We start from the raw sequence: 19781 nt of genomic DNA, 5'->3' as shown, positions 1-19781 counted from the left end.
TACAGCCAAGTGTGCAGTTTGCTTAAACTTTGTATTGTTTATAATATCAATGGCACACTACTTTACATGTTTGTTTTTTAACTGGGCAGCTTTGTGTCAAACTGCCCAGTGTATTAGCAGATATTAGAGCTTAAAGAAATGCTGACATGGAAACTAACTTGGGCTGTAATATATGATTGTCTGCCCAAATTTCACAATGCGCAATGAGTAGGATCAGTGCACTGAAAAAAAAACAAAAAAACCAAAAAAACTAAACAGGAGAAGGCCATGGTCATTCATGCATGGAGAGAGGTCAGGGAGCAATAGAATGGCAGGAAAGCCCTATCTACACAACCATTTTCTTTCAGACTCTTAGCTTAAAAGTCAGTTTCTAAGACAAGATTGTTGAGGACAGGGTGGATAAAAGACAGCTGCACTAATTGAGGCACTTGATGCATTCAGATGGGAAAGAAATGGTTAAAAATTATTCAGAAAGGTATATGTCATTTACTGTGCACACTTAATGCTTTAAGAAGTCTGGTTCTGGAACAAGACTAAAACACAGAAGACATGATAATTTCAGACAGCCAGTAACATTTCCATGCCATAGCAGGTATCAGAACTCATTTAATGATGCCTGTACTACAGGCACACAAACAGGTAATATTAAAAGCACATCCCTGTAACTGGATGCAATCTCTACAGGAGAACAGAGCTACCAAAATCTCACTTCACCTGTACTAAAAAGCACCTCTTAATTTTTTTTCCTTTCCCCACAGAATGAATTTATGTTTCTTTGTTACAATGCTGAAATTTTGTACTCTTTACTACAGAGACACATATTTTGGTAAAGGGCAGAAAGAAGGTATAATGCATATTCAGAAGCTGCTTGTGCATCTCTGAAAAGCATCTCCAATCTCCTTTCTTGCAGGTCTGGAGCCTCCAGACATGGTTTTTATTATTATACCTTTCCTCGTAATTCCTTAAAAAGACTGTATATATTTAGGTTGCAATGTTTTAGGGATGAAGACAGTGTTATGACTTTGTTGATGCTTAGCACAATGAGGTGCTGATTACTCATTAATACCATATACAAACCACCATCAAAATTACAATTACATCATAATAACAAGGAAAAACACATGTAAAATATCGTCCCTGGAGGCACATACGTGAACTCTACTGACTTAACATACCATTCTATATCCAAACTGCTGACTACAATATTAATGCAATTGTAGTAGAAAATCAAATACACTTCATAGCTGTTGTCTGTGGTTTTAATAAAAAAGGAGTCACAATCAAGCAGAGAACACTTTATCTGGCAGCCCCTGGTACACAGCTGGAGATGTGAATACTGTTTTACGTGCCACTTTGGCTCCACACTGCTGGATCAGCAAACATTTACACATCAGTTGCAGCACAGCTGCCAGGCAAAGTCTAGCACAAGACTCAGATTCATCCCTTTGGATGCAGAACCAGATGCTTTCTCTCATCAGCTGCCAAATGCCTTCACTTTAACCTCAAATACACTAGCACAGTGTAGGGGCAGCACACAAGCTATGTCCACTCTTCTGAGCTGGCTACTCAGGTTAGTACTCAGAGTCATCTTGCCTCTTGCTGCTGCCAGGGGTGCCATATGAAAGTGCTTAAGCCAGTAGCATCAGCTAGAGATGGGGAAGGGACAAATGGGAGTAATTAAGAGTCCTGGCTCTTAACCTGATCTCAGCTTCTAATGATGGACATTCTGTAACAGAAAGAGAAAAGGCCCTACTGGACTTGGATGTAGTCATCGAATCAAATGTTTGTGCTAAATACAGATGCTTGGAGAGAAAGGGAGAAAAATGAAAACACAAAAATCTATGCTGGCTGGAATCAAAATACATGATCATCTTCCCCTTAATTGATGTTCCATTGCATGTATCCTCGGATAACATCAGCTACATATTTTCCTGCTTTTTAAAGAAATTACAAATTGCTTCCAACTACCCACTCAGTAAAATAGCAAAGGTATCCCATTTTTAGCAAGAACTGCCTGTGTTTGCAAGGAAATACCACTGAATTTTAGATATTTGAATCTTACTCCAGGTATCTCCAGAGCACATGAAGTCGTGAACTGTTTTGTTGTGGGGATGAGCCTCAGTGCTTTGCATCTTCAGGAAATCTTACAGCAGGGTTACATCCAGGTTAATGAACAAGCACATAGTGTGTGCAGAGATTGATAAACAAGTTGATATCCACCAGCACATTTCTAAGCATTTCTTTCACCTGTTTCCCTGCAGACCCTTTCATGTTCCTACTTTCTGGGTGAGACTCTGCACATGTAGAGATCCCATACAACAAATGCTAATGGGGGTGTGTACAAACTTATGTTTAGCAATATTATGCAACCTCAGAGCAAGATAATCAGACTGCTGTCTTAGTAAAGCACTGGTAGAGGCAGAGCAATCAGGTTTTTTACACCTGAAGTAGTTTTACCCATGTGCCTGCATGCATGCTGGCATGCACATTTGCCAGTGTGCTCCTGCACACATCCCCACCTGCACAGGCACACTTCAGCCTTTCTGTTGAGAGCCTGAGAAATAGGCTATTCCTTAGTGAAAACAGAAGCCACTATTTTTCCAATGGGTTTTAAGCGAAGCCCAGCACAGGAGGAAAGAAAGGTGAGAGCAGTTCTGCCTGTGGTGCAGGATGAGTTCTGTCGGCAGATCTGCTTGCTGCCTGGAGTTTCAAGAATTTACATGACTTTGGAAATGCTGGGGGTGGTTTATGCAACCAGAAGTAAGTCCAGCTTTATAAAAGATTTGCGATGTGTGGAGCTGGCACTGGCAGGGGCCCTGGAGAAGTGGCCTGGGGGAGGGGAGCCAGCCTGCTTCTCAGGAATACATCAAGCCCTTGAGGAAGCAGAGTGTGCCATGTTTGAAGATGCAAAGATAATCACAGTGCTGGGAACCGTCTTGTGTAGGGGAGGAAGCCAAACAACAAGAGGAAAGCAGCATATGCTCCTGATTTCGCACAGGAAGCTAGCAGCACCTCCTGCCAAAGCGAGATAAGAAAACTCCCATGGCCTATTCTGGACAAGGCTGTGGTTATCAACCTTCGCTTCACACTGTCCTCGCTCTGCTCTGTGGCCCGCTCCCTTTCCTAATGAGTTTCAGAGCCCTTGCCTCTATTAGCATACAGCATGCCAAGCACAATAGTGCGGTGTATTTATAACTATCAACAGGGATGTTTCCAGGGTAAGAGTGTACTTCATGTCATCCTGATGTATTTCACTGAAATCAAACTACAAACCAGCTCCAAGCTGAAGTCCTGCCGATGAAACTACTAGTCTCAGAAGAAAAGCTGTTCTGTGGTCACCACAGTGATTTATAGCAGAGTACAGGAGCTGAGGTAAGTAATTCATCTGATTATTCACAGGACTGGTTTGACCCTCAATATGACAGTTAGTTCTACATGAAAGCATCAAACTCAGCCTGTCCAGACACATCTTCCCCATCCCAAAGATACCACTGCAGTTTGCAGTTCAAGCAGTACAGTGACAAATACCAGCAGAAAAGCCTCAACTCCTGCATCAGTTGGAAAAACACTCATCTTCTACCTCCTGTCTTCCCAGCTCCTCCCTCCCAAACCCTCCCATGTGATGCCAGAGGCCATTGCAATCATTACCTCATGTAACATCCCATTCAATTCTCTAAGCATTCCTCTTGGCAAAGCCATTGGCAGCCTCAATCACACTCTCATTCACTGAGGTAGTCGTTGGCAATTGCACCAATACTAGAAGCAAGAGGAAGCCATCCAGTCACTAATGGTGCCCATTTTTTGGAGTGATTAATGGCAGCAACAATACTTTTCTCAGCATCTATCCTTTTTTTAGGGCAGCGATCAATTCCTAGCGTCATTAGGGCAATATTACACACATTCAAGTTGGGCTGACTCACATCTTTCAAGAGGCAATGGCGACAACACTAACATTAAGACAGGAACTCTGGAAATTCCTGGAATTTCAAAGAATACATAGGAAATGTTTTTCATCTGGAAGCTGTCAAAAAATTCGGAATGACATAGGCCTTGCCTGCTCTGCGCCTCGGTATCCAGCGCTGTGCAATTGGTAGCACAGGGCTGGTGTAGCCACGTGTCCTGGGGAATACTGAGTCAATTTGAAGCAGGAAACAGAGAGGAAAAATAGTAGCAGGGAGCATGTACAGTTTGTGAAACGTGCTCTATGGAGGTGGAGGGGGAGAACATGTGCTGGCCTCCTGCCAGCTTTGGCTGTGCATGTGATTCTATGATTCTAAGAAGTTACGGCCCCAGTGTTCCTGCTTTGGGTCAAAACCAATGTTAAGAGTTTGAACTACTGGTCCCATTGCATTTGGTGGCAAAGCTGCAGCTGGGAGCTCATCTCAAGTACCTTCCCCAATATGCGGATTAGTGGGGCTAGGAGGAAATCTACAAATGGTAGGAGCTGTACATATTTCACATCGTATATCATTTATTTGTTTATTTATATTTATTTAGGAGCTTAGCAAGGAATGTTGAATAAAAAATACTAGTGAAACTGGTGCAGGTTCCTCCCTGGAGGACAGGAGGAATGTCTCCTTCTCCTCTCTGCTCCCACTATCCCCAGTCTCTATTGCTTCCCATCACAGTGATAACACCTGCCCACCAAGAGCAGATGGGACATCACCAGCCTATCTCACCTCAGACACACTCATGACTCAGAGTGCAGTAACTCTCCCATTCCCACTCCTCAACCTCTGCCTCCAGAGCAGATACAACTTGTGACCAAGGTCATCATGTTGAGAAATTATTCACTGACAAGCTGTGGGCTGGCTGGAGGATTTCTAACTTGCTTCCATTAGCCTGGGATGGGGCCCTGGTGCACTGCTCAGTTACCAGAATGAGGACTGAGTTGTTTTCTGGTTTGTAGGATGATCTGAGTCCCCATTGAGGGGGGATATTTGGAGAGAAAGTACATTTTCTAGGGGAGATCCCTGGTGTCCCAAACACCTCATCCTCCTGGTAAGCATCTTTGAAAACAGTAGGGTATATGGCTTTCATGGCTTTGGTGCATATTGCCATGACTCTTGAATAAAAAAGTGTTTGATAGCTGCACACTGTCTTTCTTGCTATTATCTATATGCAACCAGATAATTGGATAGTGTTTCCTTTTCACACTCATCCCTCCTAAACGTTTTGGCTTGCCCTGAACTATTCCAGTATGTGACTGTGGAAAGCCAATTGATCTGAACTATCTCAAAATAAGCAAGAAGATCAGCAGCAGTGTTTATCTATCCCAACATTCAACACTTCATGCTCACATTTCCACAGGAAAAAATTATTTCTGTATCTGCACACCTGAGCACCCTGCAACACCAGCTACTCCCAAAAAAAAATGCAAATGACTGAGGCTGAAGGTCACCAAAAAAACCCATTTTGCTTCCAAATTCTTTGCCAGCACTTGAGATCCTTGGCCATTAGGGAACACAACAGCATTTGCAAGTAATTTTCCAGGTATCTGTACATCCTGAAGTTACCTGAAATTTTCTCATTTTGTCTTATCAGATAATTTTATGTTGCTTCTTGATCCTGAATTTCCTGCTTCACACTGCTTAGCATTCTTCATAGATACTGAATACCATAATACTTCAGCCAAATCTACACAGTTGGATGTTGGCTGGACATACAAATTATCGCTCAAAGCATGAGATTTCCACAAGCACCTAGAATTTCTCTCAGGGGAAAAGAGCATATGATTTTAACAGTCTGTAGTATTGAAAGGAAGAGGGTCTTGTGATTTGGCTGAGGATTAGTCAGAATCCTAAAAACAAAGTCCATGAAATCCCTCCATACAATGTCCACTTGTGCTGGAAGCACAACTAACACCTTTCCCATTTTCCAGTGATTAGCGAGGGAGACAGAGGAGCTATTGCTGCACTGAGGTTGTGTTTATAAATATTATTTGCTTTCAACTTCACTGCAAGTAGGGGTCTGAGAGCAACTCTGGGCTGACTGGTGTGAGGGACTGGAAGTGCAGGCAGAAAACAAGGAAGGAATGAGAAAGAATGGAGGGAAACATTTTTAAGGAGAGAGAGGAGTTGATTAGAGGGAAAACAGGAAGAGAAAATATTGACAGACATGGATGTAAGACCATGGATCCATCTACCCCATATCCTGTCCCAACAATGACCATATGCAGATGGTTGAGGATGAGTATGAGCAGGACTAACTTCAGATGCTTCCTCCTAAATACTCCCCCAGTCACCAATTACCATCAGCTGAGCAATTTCCCACAACGAAGACTGTTTCTACACATCAATGGATTTCTTTTCCAAGACTTTGTGCAAACTTTTCAAATCCCCAAAATCCTCTGGTAAGGAGTGTCACAGATCTGCTATTCACTGCATGAAGAGCTATCTCCTTTTTCTGTTCCAAATTGTGCTCCTCCTCTCTCCATTTAATGGCCACTACTTCTTGAACTGGAAAAGGCATGCACAACTGACCCTCAGAAGTGTGTCCTTCACGAGTCTGTAGATCTCTATCATGTAGCCCCTGAGTCACCTCCTTTTTGGTCTGCAGAGTCTTGACCTCCCTCCTCACTCATCCCTCACACATTCCTCTCATTCCCTGAAATTCCTTTGATCCTTTTAGATGCCCCTCCTGGTGTGCATCCCAGATTGGCTGCATCCTTTGAAATGAAAGGATCAGAAATACTCACAGTATAAAAGATGTTGGTAAATTATGGATTTATGGAGCTAGCATGGTGTTCTCTGTTTGGATCTTTATTTCTTTCCTGGTAATTCTATGGTAATTCCTAACACTTGATTTGCTTTTTGAGCTGCTCATGATGGTGATCACATTCACAAACGTATCTATCACAACACTCAGATCCCTCCTTGTTGTAGTAATGATCAGCCAACAGCTTTTTCACATGCACATTTTACATATGAAAGAAATATTTATTTTTCTTCCTATATGTATCATGCACATTTATCTTCAGTGAATTTCACCTGCCACTTTATCACTCAGATACCCAGATTCACACGGTTCTGCATTTCTTCGCAATCAGCCCTTCATCCTTACAAATCTGAATGACTCGGTATCATCAGCAAACTCTGTCACCTCCTTACCACCTTTTCCAGGTTATTTCTGAACATGTTGACAAGTACAGATCCCAGCACCAGCTCCTGAAAACCTTCACTGGTTGCCTCCCTACGCTGCAAGAACTGGTTGTTCCCTCTTAACCTCTGTTTTCTATTTTTTAACTGAATACTTTTTTCTGACCATGATCTTACCTCATACGCCTTGTCTGTTCAAAGCCTTCTGCAAAGGCTTTTTGAAAGGCATACACATAAAAGGAAAAAGGATGCTAACTAAAGTTTGTATATTTTTGTAAAAGGTGTACTTGATCCAGTAATAGTACTCCATTCATAATCACTCCTAAGCACACACAGAGTTTGACCTGGTGCCTTCCTTTGGCCAGGAGCCCCTGCTAGTGCAGAAGCAGGTTTCTGGCTATGGGCTGGGACACCCCACTGGTTTGGACACTGTCAGCGTGCAGGGCCTCACTCACGTCGTGCAGTCCCCATGTGCAGCCTTTATTTTCTATGGGCTGGGCCACAGTGAATAGAAGATCAAGCAGTAACATCCCACCATCTGCATGACCCTTATGTGTTCTTCCTTAAGACTGGGCATCAGACTGCACATAGTAAAGCCAAGAGGCCGCCCTGGGAGGGTAACAAGAGAAAAAAAAGAAACTGGGGGGAAAAAAAGGGACAGCAAGGGAAAAAAACCCCATAGGTAAGCAAGAATAAAAGTGTGATACTAAGAAAAGCACCCCTAACCATCTGGATCTTGCTGTAGTCCTTATGTTTTAGGTTTGATCAATGCAAATGTAAAAAATATAATGCTTTTTGTTTTAAGTTTTTCCTATTAAACTTGAAAAAAATGTATTTGAAGTGATTTGAAAATTTGTAAGTTTAATGTTCTGGTTCAACTAAGACCCATAATGAAGTAATTTATAGCTTGCAAAATAAATTCAACAGTGTGTTACCCTGAGTACAGACTGGGGCAAACCGTACTCAGTGTACAGCATGTATTTGTCAAGTTTATTTAACCATATGTACATGCCAGGTCTGATTCACATGGCATTTTGTAAGTAAAATATTATAAAATATCAAAAATTCCAAGATACTGACTGAAGACAAGGATACAGCACTACTAGCTCTTTTAAGAGGAAAGAATGTGTTCACAAGCAAGTGCTGACTTTTGGCTCCCAGTGGAAGTGCAGAGTAACAAGCTGCAGCACATTGCTTGTTCAGACTGAAGCAGATCAGATGCTCTTTGACTCCTCTCTTTCTTTGGACTTCAAATTCTCTGCAAGTCCACACTGCTGCAATGTACACTCATGACCGTTCCTCTGAATTTTTTGAAAGACAGGTGAAAACCCACAAGGTTTCACTTTCATTTACACTACTCTATTTCCACAACCGTAGCAAAATAAGGGAATAGCTAGAATTTTTTGGTGTAACCCTAAGTACCTTTATATTACTGCACTGCTGTAAGAAGATTTTCCTGTAGTACATGGTGGAAGACATGAAGGTCACCAGCCAGATCCTTAGCTAATGTGAATTTAGAGCTGAGAACCTAGCCACATGTCAAATTAAACAAAGGCATTTTTGAACTACCTGTTTATTAATGGCATCTGACCTACTTTTACCAGCTCTAAGGACACAGATTTTCCCTTCCTGAAAATAAAAGGTGGCACGGGGAACAAAACCAGTCGCTGTGGACAAACTAATGGGCATCAATGTTTGCAGACATCCAACAATTAAATTTGGGTGGTTCAGTACATTTCTAATTAAGTACAATTAACATTTGTTCTTTACTTGTTCATTTTACATACCTCACTGATGTTCCAAATCTGGTTTCCCCTGATCATCTATCCAAGCACGTCCTAATGATTCTGCCTTTCAATTCCTTATTAACACACTGACATAAACAATGCAGAAATGCAATTAGACTGCTATGCACACATGGCCTGCCTCCTCTTTCACTGAAGCTGGTGGAGTCTGGCTGTGCACTGTCATAATGGTAGTTTCAGTCCTTCCGTACCTCTGCAGAAGTTTCAAGGAAAACCTCTCGTTTTTTCCTCCCAGAGATCCACGTGCTCCTCTGTGGTGCTGGAGAACTGTTTCTACAGAAAATAATTGATGTGACTCTGCCTTTACAAGGCAGACAAGTCTCCAGGGGAGGTGATATTCCCTTCTTATCATTCTGTGTTAAATCAGTAGTGATTTAAGTGAGGACCCCCACACATCAGAGTGCTACAAATATTGTGGATTCCTGAGATTAGCTCTGGCAGCAGTACCTGCTCAGGCACTGCTGCACAGCGCTAGTCCCTGTTGTCTGCTTCTGTCCTCAGCTTGTTTTATTCAGACCTTCAGGTCCAATCTCACCATGAGGTGGTTTTACCACCAAGAAAAGTTCATAGCCTGACACTTTAGTCAGGGGGGGCAGAGAATCACGTACCAGTTTTTCCACTGATGTTTGTGTAGACAACTCCACAATACTATTATGTTTCTCTTTCCCACAAACACACACACAAAGAGGAAAAAAAACAAAAGCCAGAAAGCCACAAACTGATGCGATGTCAGGGTTGTAAAATAATAATCTGACATTCAGTTTGAGGCTAAACAAAACTGATAGCTCAAGGAGAGAGGGAGGCAGCAAGGTGACGGCAGATTTGGAACACCCACGGTAAAATTTCAGCGTCGCATCTGTTTGCAGTTTCTGAAGGGCCTATTGGTCAAACCTTGGGCAGAGCTCAAAGATTTCTCTTGAACTGCCCACATAGAAATGTCCAGAGAAAGAAACTGGCCCTAAATGACACTGCACAACTGCTGAGCAAACCAGTGCTTCCAGGGAGCAATAGCAGTATCCCATATGCCTTTCTTGGCAATCTCTGCCAGACCAGTTTAAGATAAACACAAGTCTGCTGAAGAGATTCAGGTCAAGAACTATTAACATCAGGCATGTTCCTGGCATGCAGATGTTTGTTCTGCACCCCCAGAGCTGATCATTTTTGGTGGATCCCAGCCTGCCTGGCTCTGGAGATCCTTGGCAAGCCCTGCTGCTGGCTGCTGCCACACACCTCTGCTGACAACCCAACCTGAACCAAAACCAGGCCAGAAAGAGCAGCTCCAGAGTGGTACAGAAGAGCCCAAGGAGGCTGGTGGACACTGCAGCACAAGTGTCCCACCAGCTGTCCTCTGCAATATCCACCAGACAGCTGGGGGCTGCCCAGCCTGGGAATGTATGTGCCTTCTACAGAGCAGCAGAGTAAGTTGCAGTAAGATAGCCCTGGAAAAGAAGTCTCTCAGTAATTTAAGAAAACTAATTTTTTTCCTAATTGCTTTTTATTTGAATTGTTATGGCATCTTCTACTGTCTTTTGCCTGTCATCACTAAATTTAACAACTCTGCATAAGCTTTAAAATCCTCAGAACAACATTTTTTGTCCCAGTTAGTTTTTTGTGATTCCTGTGTTTCCTTGCTGGGGTGAATATCAGAAGAGAATCTTTCCACCTATCAATCCAGTCAGCTAGCTAGCTAACAAAAGGTGGTTTAATGACAATAGAGGTGGTTTAAGCAAAGTAATTTTAACAGCAAATAAAGAACAGGGAATTTTAATGATGTTGATCTTTCCACATTTCAAAAATTCACATTTGTTGAGCAATTTTACAACCTTTTTTTAAGAAAAAATTTGCTATGAGGAAACTACGGAAACTATTTAATTTGGCCAGTCTCCTGTTACTGGCTTGGGTGAAGTGGAGGGAAGAGTTATGCAAATTGATTGCATCAATCACAAAGTATTAAAACTATATCTGCATTTAAAAGCAATGGAATTCATTGAGGTATTTTTAGGTTTTTGAAACAGCAAAACTGTCTGGAAAATAAACCAAAAGAAGCAGACATATAACCTAATGGTTGTTATTAAGGAGGCCATAGGCAACAGTTCTTAAAAAATAAAAGCATTTAATTTATGCACTGTGCATCGTTCCCCAGCTTGCAGTGACTGTACTCAACTGATGTTAATCACATATATAAATCATGGAGCAAACAGATCTGTGCACTGCAAGGTCTTTACAGCGACAATATATTTTTACACAGAGTGCACACTCTGTACTGTGACATGGGACTCAGAAATTTGCTGAGAATCCCTACTGCCATGCAATGAATAAAGGTAACCTGTGTGGGCTTATTGACTTAAGGTATATTTGTGCATGGAAATAGGCACTACTTAAGCACAAATAAAGCAACATTTTAGTATTGGGCAGGTAAATACAAAGAAATGCTGCAATGGCAGAACAAGATGGTTTTTATCCTCTGCACAAGGTACACGCACCTTAAACCTGTTGTTTAGGCAAAGCTCCCCTCACACAAAGTGGAAAGTACAGTGAAATAGGTGAGATTAAAGGGATTTCCAGTTCTTCACAGAGAACACCTGAACTGGCAGAGACATCAGCCTGAGCAAGGTGTCCCAGCTGCTGAAGAACTCTGCTCTGCTCCCTTCCTGGAGCAAGTGACAAAATGTAATTACTCGGGTATTTCTGCCTTTTGGAATAGTTAGTCATCACCATATTACTCGGAGGGAGTCATTCCACTCCTTTCAGGCAAAGCATTAAAAATGGTGTTCTCCAGACTACTTCTTCAATGAGCACTTAAAGAAGAAGGAGGGGGAGCAGGTTAAAGTGAATCGTCACAGAACAATTATGAAGGCAATTTGGAAGCAAGTCTGGAAACAACCTTGTAACAGAGCCAATAGCTGATTCAAACTGTTACATTTCTCCTTTGGTCACCTGCTCAAACACACTCCTATTAGCATTTAATGGAGTCTACAGTTTAGCACATTATTGAACACCTGTTTGTGGATATTAATTTCGCTTTCTGAGGACACACTCTCCTGTGCTGTAGTGCAGACCTGTGTTTGTTAACAAAAGGAAATACCTGACAATGGATGAGCACCACCCCAACAACTCCCAAAGAAGAACCAATTGTTTTGGCAGTGCTGCACTGGGATTTCAATCTGGTGTATGCACAGTTGTATAAACTCTTCAAAGAAACTAAAAGATTGAAAATTTTCACATACAACTTTCACCAGGTTTCTTTAGTTAAAAGATGATGCAATTTCTCTTCTTACACCTACTAGCAAAAATAAATCAATAGTCAGAATTTTGCATCTTGTCCTTCAAAGGTAACATGCCAGATAGAGGAAATACAGCCCTCACCTGTCCTCCAAATGGAGAATTTCAGGTAATACCTATTCCAGCAAAAGGAGAGATTGCTAGTGCCACCTCTTGGTGAGAAGGGCACAGAGAGACGTCCATTAGCATAATTCCAAAGCAAGACATAGTGGGAAAAACAGTGTGTGCTTCTAGGAAGTGCTGACCACTCTCTCACTGACCTCAAATCTTAGTTTTCAAACCCTTAGATGTTTGCCCTATTTAACTGAATGACGTCTGCAGTTAAGTATGTGCTTAAACATCTGGCTGGATTGGCACCAAATCCCAATTCTGTGGAAGCATAAAAGAAGCGAAATCCTATGAAAAGTGGTTATTCTTCAATTGAAATTGAGAAATGTTGGCTCTTAGACTTTCGTTAGGTTTTTAAAGATATTCATTGTGCAGTGATCCAAACACCTTCCAACCCTCCAACAGTAGCTTAATGCTAATGTCACTGTGGAGGTTGAGTGTTAATTATTAAGTTCACGTCAGATTTCACAATGTGGGAAGAGCTTTGGATAAATGAGTCAACACATGAGCTCATAATAGTAAGAAAGAGAGTCCAGAAGAAAGCTTAAAAATGAAAGAGGATTAGTTAAGCACCACTTGAGTGTCAAGTAAGCTTGTATGGTGCCATTTATATTTTACCCTGTTTAAATGTCATCTGGAGAATGCTGGGCTCATTTAGTTTGCTGAATTGAATCTATGACTCAACGTATCATGATGGAAAAAGTCTTTAAGATGATTTCTGCTGAATTTCAGAAGTCACACATGGGAATCACTGTGCATGGAGGAAAGCCTGGAGGAAAACTCCTCCATGTGAAAGTGTGTGAACTTTGCAAGTCATTGTCTGCAAGGCTTCCCTCATGAAAATGGAAAAGCAATTATCACCTCTGGACCAATACTGCATGCATGAATAGTAGCAAACTGTAAATAAACCCAAGTAGCAATACAAAATAACAACTCTGCCCTTCATTTTCAAATAATGATGGAGAAAAAAATTGCATTGGGCATACATGTTTACTAAAAAATACATTAACTAAAAGTATACAAACTTTACTAACTAGGCAATGTTTACAGCAAGCTTTATCCTTGTAGAAAAAGGTAAATATTTACATGCAATAGAAAGGGAATACATGCTAAACAAAAGTAAAGAAGCTGTCCTACCTTGTTTTAGAATGGTTTTGTCTACAGGGATACCATATCCATGTAATTTTAGGCTGAGGAATACCATACACAGTGCATGTCAGCACTTGTTTGCTGCTCAGTAAGTACAGATTGGGATCAGGGAATGATGACACGGCATTTTCATATATCTGGGGTTTCACTGCAAAGGGTAAAAATTAGAGAGCAATTAAAACCAACACATTTCCAATGTCTTGCATGATCATAAAACCACTACATTCCTGCAGTGTGAGTAACAAGAAAACTCCTTAGGAGAACAAAGGAAAACAGCAGCCTTAAGTCAAGTCAGATGAGTGGCTGGTTAACACATTTAAGTCATCGGAAACAAGCATGTGACTGTGGAACAGACACCCTTCTAATGAAAACCAGCGCTCATCTCCTGATTCAAATATGGGTCTGTCACCCTGCATCTGAGACTTGGACTTGGGTGCATGAAAGTCGGGAAGAAAACTCACAATGAGCTGAGTATGCAAGATCAATGACAATCTATCTCAATGCAAATTTGGCATTTCTATGTTCAGGGGAAGCATGGGAACACAGCATCACAGAATATTCGGAGCTGGAAGGGACCAACAGGGGTCATGAAGTCCAATTCTTGGCCCTACACAGGACAGCCCAAAGAATCAGACCATGTTGCACACTTACCATTTACCCTAAGAGTGGCTGTAAGATTCTTTGACAAGTTCCACTGTCGTATGCTCAATATTATAGTGTAGTTTCCAGCATCTTCCTCAGCAACATCCTTGATGATTAATGAATAATCTTTAATTATGTACCGGGCACATTTTTCAGCAGCAGGTAGCCCATCTTTTAACCTGTTTAAAAGGATTCCAGAAATCAAAATTTTGAAAACTATTTTTGCTTCAACCACCTGCATTACTTCATTTCACAACATTTCTCTATCATTGGGAAAGGATTGAATTTACAGTCTGAGATTCTCCTTACCAGAATCTTGTCCTTCCTTTTCAAATAACATTGTTGATACTTGTAAAGCACTTTAGAGAATACTATTCTATATATTAAAATTGATAAGGATCTGATAAGCCACTACAGTATTCAAGAGCTGCTGAAAATTGCAACTCTGTCTCTGAAAACCCCAGTTGTACATGCTTGTGCCGCCATTTAGTCTAGAAGACAACCATTTTGGCTAAGAGTTGGTCACAGAAATAAAGGTTGCATCATCCTGCACTGGCCATTTCTCTATGACCTCAGAATACATCCTGGGACAAAGTATTACAGTAGCCTAAGCACAGCTGTGATTTTAGGAAGAGGAAGAATAAGTAGATTAGATAAGCACTTAAGAATCAGATATCCTGCTATCAAGTGAATGTTTTTACAGATAACAGAAAATCAACATAGAAAGCATTAACTGTTGGTCACACACAGATTCCTAAAGCACAACATTTTTCTTCAAAGTCTAAAATACAGCATAAAGCACACTTTAATTGGTTGCAAGAAGGTTAACATGATGTTAGTAGATGAGTGCAACAGAGATTCACTATGATAGTGGACTTGATCAAAATCATTCACAGGTTTTAGTAAGCATTTACAGAAAACTCTTACTATTATTAGAGGAGAACTAAAAATTTGGTCTAAGGGCAATGGATTTAGGCATTGCGCTGTATCTTTTTTTTTTTCATAGAACCACAGAATAGTTGCAGCTGAAAGAGCCTTTGGAGACCATCTAGTCTAACCCTGTGTACAAAGCAAGGTCAGAAGATTGCCCAAGACCATTTTCAGTTTAATTTTGAGTATTTCCAAGGATGAAGACTCCATAGCTACTCTGTACTACTTGTTCCAATGTTTGATCAACCTCACAGTGATAAATAAATAATAAAAAAATAAATTCTTATTTAAATGTTTGGAAATTTATTTACTTCAGAAGTTTTGGATCCATACATGTAGTCAATAAGCCCAACCACTAGAGAAATAGAAAATGTCATATAAATGAGTAGCATCAGTGCCATATTTGCCTCTTAATTTTCCATGTGGAGCCATAAATGTAGGTGTTTTGTAAAACAAAACAACACGTTTGGAGCAAAAGTAATTCCTGGCTATGAGTAACATGAACTCTCACTGTTCATGTATGTATGGTTTGTTTTCTTAATCAGTCTTGTCACAGACCCTTTGTTAAAGGGCAATGAATTGAGCCAGAGCTACTGGTGTTTAAATTTATTTAAACAAAAAAAATTCCTTGAGATCATCAATAGATAACATTGTTTTATATAAAAGTGGTTTGGATTAATACAAAAAACTGTTCAAAAGATTTCTAAGCACAGTATATGTGAGACAAAGTGAATGCTCCAGTCACTAAAGTAGATCTACAACCTGCAGATCACTGCATAACAATACCAACTTCCTTTTACTTTTTTTTTTAATAGTGCATGTCTGTATGACTCAAATCAATCAGTCATTTTAATGAAAACCTTCTTTTCTTTCTCTTACTGTCCACAAAGAAAGTTCATGTCTTATATCTAGATCTGAGTGAAACTAGAGCCAACAGTTCAGACCAGGCTGGTAGACATATTTAGCTGTAGAGTATCCATTAATTTCAAGAAGAGGAATATCCAGCATATTTGATGATCTCAGCTTTAAACTTTCCAGATCTCCTTTTTTGCACTTGCAAAATGGAGATAATGTTCTCATAAATTGAGAATATGATAAATGTTCTCAACATTAATCCAGTTCTCTGGACAACTCTGAAACTTACAATAAAACTCCCCAACTGTATTATCTCCAGTTTGTTTCAATCTCAAGGGGTCTTATTCATCTAAAAAGAGGTCCAGAATAGGTATGTGGAAGTAACTGTTGTCCTACCATATAACCTCTGGAGAGGGAAATGCCTTCACTTTCATTGACAAACGATAGGATTTTCTTCCAGCTACAGCCTCCAGGGTAGTTTTTCTTCGACGCTTCAGATTAATGAACATTTTATCTTAAACAAAATAAAAAAGTGCACTGTATTACTGATTTACATCCTGCAAAAAGAATAGCTCTACTAAAGAGAAGAGGAATCCAAACAAGAATTATCTTTAATGACTTCGATGTTCCCAAATCGCAAGAGCAAGAATAGAGCCTAACCTGCTAGAGATCTATAAAACACAGAAGAATACCACAAATATACAAGAAACTGATATATCGTTCCCAGGCCATGAATCTGCTTGGAGAAGATACACTCTAGCTAAATTCACGTCGTGGTCCAGCCAGAAAAAAAGGCACAAGAGATGAAGTGGTTCGTGGTATGTGGGAGGCTGAACTAGATGATCAGATGACCTTTCCACTCCCACAGGCCAAGAATCAATGAATGTTTCAAAAGAAAATATTCTGCCAGAGAAGATTTAAGGGACCTTCAGAGAAATAGCAAAGGAAAAGGCAGAAACTTTCTGTATCATTGGTAAACAGCTGTTTCATCAAACAAACAAATCTCTGTCACTTCACTGGAACAATCTCAACCTGCTGGAATTTGTTCTTTTCCAGTTGTTCTTGCCCATATCTCCAATTCTCTGGCAAGTTGCTGACTTTTACCAGAGGCAATAAAACACAATATTCATGCAATACATTGGAAAATATCTCTTCCCCTCTCCTCCCCCCTGCCAACTTATTCAAAACATAACATTCAAAACAGGAAAAATTGTTTGTGTATCCTTTTGATAGCACCAACAGTGCAATATTGACACACATTATGGACTGCGTAAGGATGGTGGATATCTACAAACAAGAGCAGTATTTAATCACACTTGCCACGTACATTGAAAATAACATGCACAAGACAAAGAGACGGTTTAATTACACAAGTCAAGTTATAAAGATACAGCCCTGACTGCAAACCCTTATTCACACAGGCTCTTTCCAATATGGGCATCCCATAGATGGGGCTGCTTATGTGAGTAAGAGTTTACAGGCTGACTTTAACAATACCAGCTTCTCTGACTTTAATCTAAAACTCAGTTTCTGGCAGCTTCAGTTTAATATAGTAAGTGTGTATCATGATTCATCTTATGCTCCCAGTGGCTTAGTCCAAAGCTTAAATAGAGGAAATGGACTGAAATACTCTCTAAGAATATCAACACAGGGTGCTTAGTCCACTTCCAGATGAGAAAGAAAAGATAGACCACTGAAAACATACAACAAATCAATATTCTGATCATGAGTCATCTATTGTAGAGGACACTCACTAGCCACTGGTCTTTCATACCAACAGTGCTCCAAAGACACTGGACAATCCTAATTTTAACAGGATGCCACAAAGAAGGTAACTTCTCATAGAGTCCCAAGGCACACAAGTTGTAATTCACATACATTTGAAATAACATCATGAAATTTCCAGACTTCACAGAAGGCCCTGGGAGACCATAGGGAACCTGTTTAAGGCTCCCACTGTAAAACTGTATTAATGATTTGCAGTCTTTAGTGCTTGTTTCCTTTTTTGAATGGTCTACCAGCTACCTGCTCCAGGCAGAGCTAGGGTATCTGTTTCTTCTTCATTTTTCAGAGAAAGCAATGCATAACTACCACAGAAGAGGAAGTGGGATTCTTTTATTTAAATTAAGCTTGTACTCTTTCATTTTCCCCAAAACTATAGTTTCTGTGATTGCATTTGCTAGAACTGACTGAAGACAATGTCATCACAGTATTTAGCAGACAAAAGTGATCAAATTGAACATTAACATGTCTACTGACAACAATACACAACAATCACAGAAGAAATGGCACATGGTCTCCCTCCTGGAGACCCTCCCTCCCTCCCTGCCTCGTTTCCCTTTTTCTGCCCACAATGAATGTGCTATAAATTCACTTCCACCTTGTGTCAAGATGTAAAGCTATTGTATGACTGACCTTGGTACATGGGCATTCAGTATTCTACAAATCTGCAACACGTCTTACCGTAAACAATGACTGTTGTGTTAACAGCTTTGATCGATGGCCCACTCTTCACATGGCAGGTATACTGGCCTTTATCAATATCACGCACTTTGTCAACAATGAGGATGCTGTAAAAAACATTGGCTTCTGCATTCTTGTCAATACGCTGCATTACAGAACCCCTTCTCCTTGTCTATAAAAGCAAAAATTAACACGAGCTTAATCAAACCAATTTTCATGATTATTAAGATTTTTATTTTACTGTACTGCCAGAATACCTTAATTTTAAAAAAAAGCCTCTGTACAGCACAGGCACACAAACAATGCTTAACATTTCCAGAGGATCGACAATAAAAAATCTAATTAACATTATATGGCAATTCATCCCTGCCTTCACCAAAGTTACAACAGCATGCAAACTAGTACTTTCCAGAGGAAGATCATCCCTTCTGTACAGCCTGCCATACCTACATGCCCAGCTCCCCATGGTACTGTCCAGCATCACTCCAAAAAATTCCTAAAGACATGATATGAAGAGCAGCACATAGTTTGGTGCCTGGAGTCACTGCCACAGGCAGCAGACACATGGAAGAAGAGGACGTTAACACAAGAAGGGGAGAACTCTGGAAACACTACAGACGGAAAAGGGACTAGATTTGGCAAGGGAATAGCAGGGTGGAACCGTAGATAATGCGAGTCTGAGGAGTTATTTCCTGCAACTCCCCCTCAGCCTTTGGCCTCGAAGTTTATTTAACCCAGGACATTGTTGGTGTCCTATAAACACTGAGCACCCTTAGGTTACCATCCAAATAAAAACAAAGCAGAATTTCACAAGTGTGGTACCCAGCTAGGGCTTGATAAGGCAGCAATGAGCAGTATTATACATTTGGAGCATTTCTTATTGCTAAGTTGTTTATTTCTGAAGAGAAAAAAATGCCAGAGAAAATGGCTAGAGTATGCAATAAAAAACTGCATTAATCTTCCCTATATAATGTAATCATAATTTCAGCTTGTTATTAGAGACAATAAGTGACATAATAAATGATCCTGACTTGAATCGCCAGCATAAATCAAACTGACATGAAAGGAATGGGAGTTGTAAACCTTAATCTAATGTCAAATTTCTTATCAGCTTTACATGGCCTCCCTGGCAGTTATTCTGTAAGTGACAAATATTTATGAGGATGGTCCCAATGTAGGGGGTGGAGAAGCACATTCAAGATCATTCCTGTAGTCATCAAAACAAGAGGATTGTTCATGTGACACTTAACAAATGAGATTTTGGCTAGCTAAATCAAAATATCTTTTCTAAACATGCTTGAGCTGGGTGCCTGACTGTCTGCCAGTCTTCAAAATGAGTGTGTTGAGAAAGACAGTCTCACTGAAAACTTTTTTGTCACAAGAGAGAGCCCCTGCCTGGGACTGGGGGATAAATTTCTATCATTTCACCAGGTTGAAACAAAGCTCCCAG

At 40.5% G+C, this 19781-nt stretch overlaps 1 protein-coding gene across 1 annotated transcript in view; it reads right to left on the bottom strand.

Annotated features, from left to right (window-relative positions):
- The window catches only part of LOC103802422 (vascular endothelial growth factor receptor 1-like), a gene marked incomplete at its 3' end in the record, with an annotated part of 70812 nt that overhangs the window by 34674 nt on the left and 16357 nt on the right, over positions 1-19781 (bottom strand). The window contains exons 6-9 of the mRNA XM_009074892.1: positions 18332-18503; positions 16265-16382; positions 14093-14262; positions 13430-13589 (exon numbers count right to left, since the gene is read on the bottom strand). Coding sequence (XP_009073140.1) covers positions 13430-13589; positions 14093-14262; positions 16265-16382; positions 18332-18503 — 620 coding nt within the window. The remainder of the gene's footprint in view (positions 1-13429; positions 13590-14092; positions 14263-16264; positions 16383-18331; positions 18504-19781) is intronic.

Source organism: Acanthisitta chloris, unplaced genomic scaffold (genome assembly GCF_000695815.1).
Source record: "Acanthisitta chloris isolate BGI_N310 unplaced genomic scaffold, ASM69581v1 scaffold15185, whole genome shotgun sequence".
NCBI lineage: Eukaryota > Metazoa > Chordata > Aves > Passeriformes > Acanthisittidae > Acanthisitta > Acanthisitta chloris.
Note: the sequence above shows the minus strand (reverse complement) of the source record. Positions and strands in the feature narration are given on the sequence as shown.